The sequence below is a fragment of the Condylura cristata genome, unplaced genomic scaffold (genome assembly GCF_000260355.1).
Source record: "Condylura cristata isolate star-nosed mole 26May11 unplaced genomic scaffold, ConCri1.0 scaffold00003, whole genome shotgun sequence".
NCBI lineage: Eukaryota > Metazoa > Chordata > Mammalia > Eulipotyphla > Talpidae > Condylura > Condylura cristata.
This window is the reverse complement of record NW_004567104.1, coordinates 76,891,520-76,900,588: the sequence shown is the minus strand read 5'-3', so window position 1 is coordinate 76,900,588 and position 9,069 is coordinate 76,891,520. Positions and strand designations below refer to the sequence as shown.

Sequence of the window (9,069 nt, the reverse complement as noted above, 5' to 3'; positions counted from 1 at the left end):
GGAGCTGGGGGTCGGGGGGTGCCCCGAGCTGTGTGTGCTGCTGGAGCTGGGGGTCAGGGGGTGTCCCGGGCTGTGTGTGCTGCCGGAGCTGGGGTGGGGGTGCCCCGAGCTGTGTGTGCTGCAGGAGCTGGGGGTCGGGGGGTGCCCCGGGCTATGTGTGCTGCGGGAGCTGGGGGTCGGGGGGTGTCCCGGGCTGTGTGTGCTGCGGGAGCTGGGGGTCGGGGGCTGCCCCGAGCTGTGTGTGCTGCAGGAGCTGGGGGTTGGGGGGTGCCCCGGGCTATGTGTGCTGCCGGAGCTGGGGTGGGGGTGCCCCGAGCTGTGTGTGCTGCGGGAGCTGGGGGTCGGGGGGTGCCCCAGGCTGTGTGTGCTGCGGGAGCCCCCTCCACACAGAGCTGAGTCCACACACCCAGATGCCTCTACCCTGAGACTCGGAGATGAAGCCTCCGGCCTTTTTCAGTGGCACCCAAGTCCCCCAGGAAGGGTCTAGAATTTGGCCACGACACTCACCCCGCCCCCCTCATCGCCACCCTCAGGTCTCCCCAGAAGCCGCCCGAGCCTTCGGTCAGTCCTTCGGAAGCATCCCAGACAGGCTGGCCACTCTGAGTTCATCATCTCCAGCTAAAGCCCTGGGAAGGGGTTGCAGCATGGTGAAACGGGGTGCCCCGCCTCACACCCCCACGCTTCCTGGAGTGGCTACACTCCCATGCCACGGTTCCATTCCATTTTGGTTGTGTTTTCCCAGGCTAGAGAGCTGCTTGCATGTAGGGTGCAGAATAAATGAAACGTGTCATGTTGTGCCAGGGTAAGGGGTGAGGCCAGCGCCCTATGGGCGCCTCTTTGTGGCCGCCGAGCCCGTGGCACCAAGGTGGGGCATCGGGCGGACGCCCGGGGCTCGAACCCTCCTCGGGAACCGAGACCTGCCGCGACCTGACCCACGGGAAGCTGGTGGCCTGCGCAGTTGCCATGGGGCCCCGCAGCCGGCCCCAGCCTGATGGCGAGACGCCCCCAACCCACCCCGACGGCTCCAGATAAGACGCCCTGCGCCCTGACAGTAGGCGAGAATTGAGATTAGCGCCCCCAAAAGCCCCCGAGGCAGGGACACTGTGCCAGCTTTGAAGGCCAGAGAGACACATGAATGCCCAGAGGGAAAACGGGCACTGGCGGGAAGCGTCGCCCAGAGCCGTGGCCGTGGGAGGCGCCCAGGCGAGCCCCAGGGCAAAGGATGGGGCGGGGTGGCACCTGGGGCACCCCATGGCTGACATGGGCTCACCGCAGCAGGAGGTGGCCCCACGCAGGGGAGGGACTGGCGGGAAGGGGCTAAGGAAGGAGCTTCCGGCAGCCCCCGGCCCTCCGCCCAGACCCCGGGGCCCAGGGCTATGAGCCGCCCTACCTGCCAGCCCCAGCAGCACGGCCAGCGCCGCCCAGACGCCAGTCCAGCGGCCCTCCATCTGCACATGTCCTTCCCGACCTGGAAGACACGGCGGGCGAGTCCATCAGGAGCAGCCCCGGCCCGCGCGTGACCGTGGAGGCCCCGTCCGCAGCGCTGTGACAGCTGCGGGCGGGCTAGAGCAGCAGCGTCGTGTGCCCGTCCGGACCTGCAGAGTCAGAAACTCACACGAGCCGGGGCCGGAGCTCAGGCAGGGGCAGCTGGTGGAGGGCTCCCACCCTCTGCCTGCACATATGCTGGGAGCGGGTGGTGTGCGGGCCACGCCAGGCCACGCCGGCCACGCCGGCCACGGCAGGTAGGTCACGCCGGCCACACCAGCCACGGCAGGCCATGCAGCAGGCACCTAGGCTGACCGCGCTTCGCTTCTACAGGGCTTGAGTCATTGAGGGGAAAATGCTGCCTGCAACCAACTTATATTCTGAAGGGAAAACAGGCAGCAAAATGCGGAACAGGTGTGAAGTCCTGGAAGGAGGCCAGAGGTTAGAGAGACACAGAACAGGGAGGAGCCCTGCGAGGGGCCAGTGCAGGTCGGCACTTCAGTAGGGAGGACGGACGGAGGCACCCCCAGAAGGTGAAGCACGACACGGGAGACCAGAAGAGCTTACTCGGCAGGAGCAGCCGGGGCGAAGGCCCTGGGGTAGGCCAGCGCTTGACACGACAGCGCCCGGTTCCCGAAGCCCCAGCAGGGCAGACGCTCACAGACCTCTGCACCCCGCGCTGGTCTTCGCGGACGGAGGAACACGGCTGCATGTGCCTGCCTCGCTGAAGGACCCCACTCACAAACCCCTCTTGGGCTCTTAGGAACAGCCTGATGCCCCCCACCCCGGTGCCTGCACCAAGATGGCTGAGCTCCGCGCCCAGACCCCGGCGGGAGGCGGCAGGGGGCTGCGCCCAGCGGGCCTCCCCGGCGGCACAGCACGCCCCCTCGCGAGCCCGGCTGGGAGGAGAAGGCTCCCCGGCTTCTGCCGGCCAGACCAGGCCGGGCTGGCACCTCTGGACTCTGGGCAACCCCGAAGGCCTTCCCGTCCGCGCAGTGCCAACGAGCATCTCAAAGTCTGCCTGGGGAAGGGCGTGAGCCTGGGTGATGCGCGCCCTTCCGACCTGCCCCAGGCCAGCCAGCCTCAGCGACCTGAGACCCCACCGCCCGGACCGGGAGGTCGCCGGGAGAAACTCCGCATCCCCGTGCACTGCGGCCAGCTGCTCTTTTAATTTTTAACTCTGAGGAAGTCAGAAACAGTCTGTGTGTGAGGCTGGACACCGGCCCTGGGGCCGCGCCTCGGCCCAGCGGGCGCCCTCTGCTCCCGAGACCCCGAAAGGGTGGAGGGGCCCGAGGAGAGGCGGAAGGCCACGCCCCCGGGCCTTACCTGGCGGCCAGTCTGCTCTTCAGGGCTCAGCGCTGGCTCCCATTTCCCGAGGGCGTCTCGGCCTCCGTCCTCTGGCCACCCGACAGAAGCAGCTCCTCACGCCACAGGAAGTGCCTCCATCGCGTCACCGCCGGCCGTAAACAGGGTGGCCCCGGGTGCCCGGCGCCCACAACCCCTGTTAATGATCAGCCAGCCCTGCCGGCCCGCTGCCAGGCTGCCACCCCTGTCCTGCCGCAGGCCGCCCGCAGAGCAGCGCCGTGCCTCCCCGAGGCTCCGGGCCCTTCCTGCCCGCACGTACCCGCTGACCTTGCTCCCGGCTCGCCTGGGGCGCAGCCCCAGCCCCAGACCGGGGAAGCCGGTTCCTGGCCCAGGCAGGCCCTGCCACTCCGAGAACAGGTTCTTCTGTGAAATAGAAAAACAGGCCTGAGGTGCAGGCTCTGGAATGTGGCCACCCGAAGGCAGGCGGCACCGGCTCCCGGCCGTGTTTGCCCAGAACTGCGTCATCTCCGGTCGTCGTCTGAGGCCCCGCTGCTCCCGGGAGGAGGCACAGCGCAGCCGTCTCTGGCTCTCCCCACCGGGGCATGCCCCTCACGCAAGGGCCTATGCACGTCAGAGGAGCCAGCAGAAGCTGGGCCACACAGGTGGACGAGCACCCCGAAGCCAGACAGAGGGAAGGGCTGTGCGTCCAGTTAAGGGGGTCAGAATATGCAACCCCAAACCCCAAGTACGCGCTCTCGATGCTGCTACAAGTGACTGGGGGTTTGTCGCCCCCATCTCTTGCCACCCCCCCCCCTTTTGCAGGTGTGTCTCCTGGCATTCCAAGGAGAAGGCAGTTCAACTGCAGCTGTTGACAAAAGCAAGCTGGCGCCCGCCATCTCCAGCTCCGTGGTGACCCCTGCACCCTCCATTTGCAGACCCTTGCCCATCTCCCCATCCCCCCTTTTACTAACAGCCCAGCACCTGCCAAAGAGCAGGGCGAGGATGTCTCAGAGAGGAGTCCGCTGCCCTTCTCAGCTGCGACAGTTAAACCACTGTCCTTTCCCTCAAGCTCTCTTTCCTGTTCCTGGCTGAGGGAAACCGGGGCCGAGTTGGGTAACACTCTCCTGGTACAAAAGAGGGGTGGCTGCTGGGCAGGCTTTGTCTGGGGTCTGACAGCTCGAATACACCCCTGCCAAGTGGCCTCCTCGGAGGGTATTCTGGCCCCAGTGGTGCCTCGGTGAGAGCATGGTCAATGATAACCACTCAGAAGTGCGCCCGGCACAGGGACCCACCCAGCCCACTTTAGGGAGACGCCTGTGCCCTGGATGACGCAGGGCCAGCCCTGGGGCAACAGCGGGAAAGCTATGCATACGTCATCGGAGTGCAGCTCTGATGCCATGTGGGGCGTTTGGGGGAAGCTGGGAGATTTGCATTATTTCAAATTTTTAGCACAGAGATTTGACTAATATTTTTAGCCTGTGCTATTTCAGAATCACGAAGCTTACATGTACATAAAGCATAGTCACACTCGAATTCCAGTTGTGGCAAAGGTCTGAAGGCAGCTGTGATGGACGGTGGGGCGTCCCTGAGGAACCGGGCTTGAGCTCAGTGGGGAGTGGGCTGTGGGTGGGAGGAGGGGTGGAGGCACCTTCTGGACAGAGGAAACAACTGTGGCTGGGGACCCCGGAGCCTCTGGGGTGTCAGGGGCCTGGAACACCCAGGGGGCTTTAAAGAGTCTCACGGGCCCCGAATGCAGAGGTGGGAAGGAAGGGGGTGTTGGCTGAGCCCGAAGGGGAGGCAGGTCCAGACGAAGAACAGTCCGGAGCCTGGTTTTTATCTTCAGCTGTAAAAAGGGGTGTCCGGAAACGCAGGGAAAACTTTGAAATAGGCAGTCTGGATTATGTGGCTTAACACGGCCCGAGCTGTGTTTGTGCTTTGGAAATTCTTGGTTACAGCTAACGTGTGTGTCCACGGGAGGACACAGATGTCCAGGTACGTGGCCAAACGCTATTTCTGAGTCTGTCTGCTCCACAAACAGTTACCTTGTTTTATTACTACCTTGCTTTAGTCCGTTGAGGTAATGCTGGTTCACAACACATGTGTGATTCAGAGGTGCAGGGTCCCACCTCTTCAGGTTATGTCACCACACCACACCCACCTGGTCACCCCCTCCCCAGCCCACTGGGCCCCCCAAACCTTTGCTCCTCACCCTCCAAACAAACAGAACAGCCACCCGTCTGGTGGCAGCCTCAGTCGATGCCAAGTGTTTGTTTTGATTTAGTTTCATCTGTTCTTTGTTGTGCTTCTCTACATTCCACATAGGAGAGAAACCATCTGGTGTTTGTCTTTCTCCTCCCAACTAATTTCACTTAACATCATCCCCTCCAGTTGTCGCAAATGGCACAGCAGGGGGTTGTCTTTTTCATGCCTGAGTAGTATTCCATCGTTTGCATATACCCGTCTTCCTAATCCGAGCCTCTGTCACTAGCTGGCTGCATACCTTGTTATTGTAAAGTGTTGCAGGGACCACACCAGCGTCTTGCATTCAGCTAAATGCCCACAAGTAGGAGAGCTGGATCATCTCGTGTTTCATCCTTAAATCTCTGAGGGGCCCTCATACCGGCCGCAACGATCTACATTCTCACACTCAGCGGCTGAGCTCCCATCCCACCATACCCTCACCCACCCCTGTGGTTTCCTGCCTTTGGAGACAGCCAGCTCCCAGAGTGGGCAGCAGTCACCGTGTTTGCATGTCCCTGGTGGGGGGATGGGAGGCCTGTTGGCCTCCTGGGTGTCCTCTTTGGAGCCATGTCCGCTAAGCGCTTCTTTGTGTTACCGATGACGATGTTGGCTCCGGACTCCACGGAGAGTCGCAGCTCGCCCCAAGTGGCGGGTCTCACCCAGCCAGGAAGGCCTGAGCAGCAAGGCCAGCGGAGGCAGTTTCTCTGTGTAGCTGCAGTAGCTGGAGCTCCTGTGTCCCTGCGCTCGGACTCCTGCTCTCAGGCTTCCGGACTCGGATGAGGACTTGGCTCTCGGGCTCAGGCTTGGGCTCTGTCTGCAGGTTGCGGGTGTCCACCTTGCCGGTGGCCTCACCTGCCCGGACCAGTCTCATTTTATAGACCTGTCTTCTGCCTCTCTGGATAATCCTAGTGCAGTGCCAGAAGAAACCAGCAGTTATACAAGTGAGTCTAGTACTTAGAGATGAAAATGAGCTTTGGTAAAGATGGAGCTGATTTCTGTTCTTTGGAGATGGACCAATTTTGCATCTACCTGTAAATTTTTCAGAATTCACGATGGTGTGTATGTGTGTTCTTTGAATTTCCCATCGAATCTATTATAACACCTCGTGGGTTTCCTCACTGATCAGTGAGTTAAAGTCTTGGGTGTTCATCTTAATTGTATAGGAAAATATCAATATATTATATTGTAGAAGACAAACGGATCACATGTTATCTTTAAAAACCCCTTTCACAGGGCTCCGTGAAGAACTCAAGTGTACTGGGGCTTGAGCTCTGCCAGGTACTTCGGGGATATTAAAAGCAGGTTTGGGCCCTCCCTGGTGGCGCAGCGGGTTAAAGCACAGCACTGAGAATCTGGAGCCGCTTCCGCATGAGTTCAATTCCCGCCTGCCCCGGAGGAGACCACAGGGCGTGGCAGACCTCTCCTGACCCGCCCGCTGCTCCCCTCAGCAGTGTACTTCGTCGATTTGCCTGTTCTGCTCCCCACTCTGTCTCTGGGGAAGCCTCTCACCGCCCCTGAGCCTCTGGCCTGTACCCCAGTTCTGTATGCATAAATGAATAAATCTTTAAAAAAAAAAAAAAAAGGAGGTTTGGCTGTTTCCCACCTACAGAAACAGCAACTTCCCACTAGGCTCAATCTAATATGAAGAAGACAATGAAAGCCATCTGTAACCGCCCTATCTGTCTAGATAAGCATTATGAATTTTTAATGATAGCTCCTAATATTTGCTTTATTACAAAAGTGAGACATATTCATGCAGCAAATATTAGAAGCTCCAGGCAGGCATGCAAGCGCGATAGCTCCCCAAAAGAAGAGGACGCGACCGGCGGCTCTGGGCTGCTCGCCACGGCAGCGGCAGGTGGCCAGGCCTCGCGTGCCTGGCAGCACAAACCCCCACCGACAGCAGGGCTGGCCCCTCGGGCCCTGGCCCTGCCGTCCATGTTGCCTGCGGGTTTCATCGAGGCGGGACACTGGATGGGAGCAGCAGCTCATGAGGGCCTTAGGGTCTCTCCCGGGGAGTGCAGTCGCTGGACAGTCGATGGCCACACAGCGGCAGGGGGGTTGGGAGGGCGTGGAGGGGGAGACACGAATCGGCAAAGCACAGAAGATTTCAGGGCAGCAAATTACTCCAGAGGCACTGCAGTGAGGGGTAGCTGCCAGCACCACAGCGAACCCCAGGTAGCCACGGACACTGGGGACCTCCTTGTGTCCATTAGGTCCATCGGCTGTAGCCACTGGCCACCGTGCTCAGAAAGGACAGCAGGTGAGGCCGTCCTGTGTGGGGCAGGGACGCACTGAACGGAACACACTGAAGTTTCTGCTCAGTTTTGCAGCAAACCCAAAACCGCTTGAAGAAAGAAAGTCTGTTTCCCAATGCGCCAGCCAGGCCAGAAGGGCTCACGCGAGCAGCAGAACTTCCCTGGAAGAACAGGCCAGACAGTGGCACCGCCCAGCGCCCTCACACCCCAGCGGGCAGCCAGTCCCATCAGCTGGTTTTACTTTGGACCATTTGAATGGCAAAGAACCTAAATATCATTGCTGTTTTTACGGCCAAAGGAATGTGCCATGGCGTGAAACAGACAATTGGCGGGCATCACTGAGCGGAGCCCAGGCCTTGCTGCGGCCCAGCGGCCCGCCCCAGAGGGGTAAAGGCCTCTGTGCGGTGGCCGGGTGCTGCGGCTTCTGTGACAGTCGATGTACGATCGACGTGCAAAACAGCGTTCCTGTGGGAACGGGCACCACGCTCCTGCGGCTCGCTGCCCCAGAGAGGACGTGGGCCCTGCGAAGCCTCGCCGACGCCGTTCACAGGGGAGGATCGGGCCACAGATGACCTGCCCGGGAAAAGAGCAAAACTCGGCGTTAGGTGCACGGTTTCTGTGGCACGTGAGCCACTTGCGCCCCAGCCTCAAGCTGAAAACCGTCAAGCCAAAGCTCAGTGAGTGGGGAGGGGCTCCCGGCCAGCCTACCAGCTGCAAAGGCAAAGCAACGTCCAGGAAACGTCCTAGAGCTGCGTCGCTCACTGAACCGAGTGAGGCAGGTCGACCAGTAATCCCTCCGGGACATTCGCGTTTCTGGGTGCTTCCAAAGGGGATTCCCCGGGCCTGGGCTGGGCTGGATGGTCAGAGGGAGGTGGGGACGTGCCGGGCGGCAGGGCCTGCTCTGGTGGGATGGGTGTCCTCACACAAAGATGCCTTCGGCCACAGAGAGGGCCCCAGAGGGAGGACAACACTCGGACAACACAGAGAGCGGGCCCCGTGGCAGTAGTGGGGTACAGCCGGCAGGCCCAGACTCCTCCTGGGCCCTCAGAGGGAGTGAGGTCTGCTGGACCTTCTCGTCCCACTTCCTCACAGCAACTCTGGAAAACCAACGTAGCCAAACGGCCTCAATGTCTTCCCACAGATTGATGCACTTTTATGTTTTTAATAAAAGTGGCTAAATAATTTTAAGTGGCTAAAGGGTTTACATTTGATAGCTGCACGACTGCTCAAAGAATTATCTGTTACGCTGCATTAAGTGGCATCTATCTTTAGCTCCTAGAAATCATTTACTTTCCAGTAAAACGACGTCTGCTGCCCTGTCACCCACATAGCACAGTAGCACTGTCGGGACAATTTACATCTGTTCTAACTCAGCGTGCTATTTATAAGCACTGTTCTGTATCGTTAAAGCCCACTCAGGAGCATCGTTTAAGGCTTCGTAGGCACACGCCGCGCCGTGACACGTGAGAGATGACCGCTGTGTGTGTCCAGCCTGCCAGAATCCCCACTCCTGCTCTATCACCCATTCCTTTAACTCGTTATCGAGTCCAACTTTCAATATTGCAAATAACACTGCCTGTACATAGCAGGCAGGGGTCTGGTATTTTACCTGCTGTTATGCTTCCTTAGACTCTTTAATTAGAATCCCACATCAGAACATGAATCATCAAAAATTATGAATAGAGTTAAATTCCCTTCCAGAGCGATGCCAATCTACAATCCAAGAGCAGGATCCGAGGTGACCGACCGACACGGGCACCCGAGCGGGGGGCGGGGGGCG

The 9,069-nt window shown here is 60.0% G+C and overlaps 1 protein-coding gene across 1 annotated transcript in view; it reads right to left on the bottom strand.

Annotated features, from left to right (window-relative positions):
- IGSF5 (immunoglobulin superfamily, member 5) overlaps positions 1–5,902 on the bottom strand; it is a 27,595-nt gene extending 21,693 nt beyond the window's left edge. Inside the window, exons 1-3 of the mRNA XM_012730952.1 lie at positions 5,691–5,902; positions 4,296–4,375; positions 1,391–1,468 (exon numbers count right to left, since the gene is read on the bottom strand). Of these exons, the coding sequence (XP_012586406.1) occupies positions 1,391–1,468; positions 4,296–4,375; positions 5,691–5,902 (370 nt within the window). The remainder of the gene's footprint in view (positions 1–1,390; positions 1,469–4,295; positions 4,376–5,690) is intronic.
- Between the last annotated feature and the right edge of the window lie 3,167 nt (positions 5,903–9,069).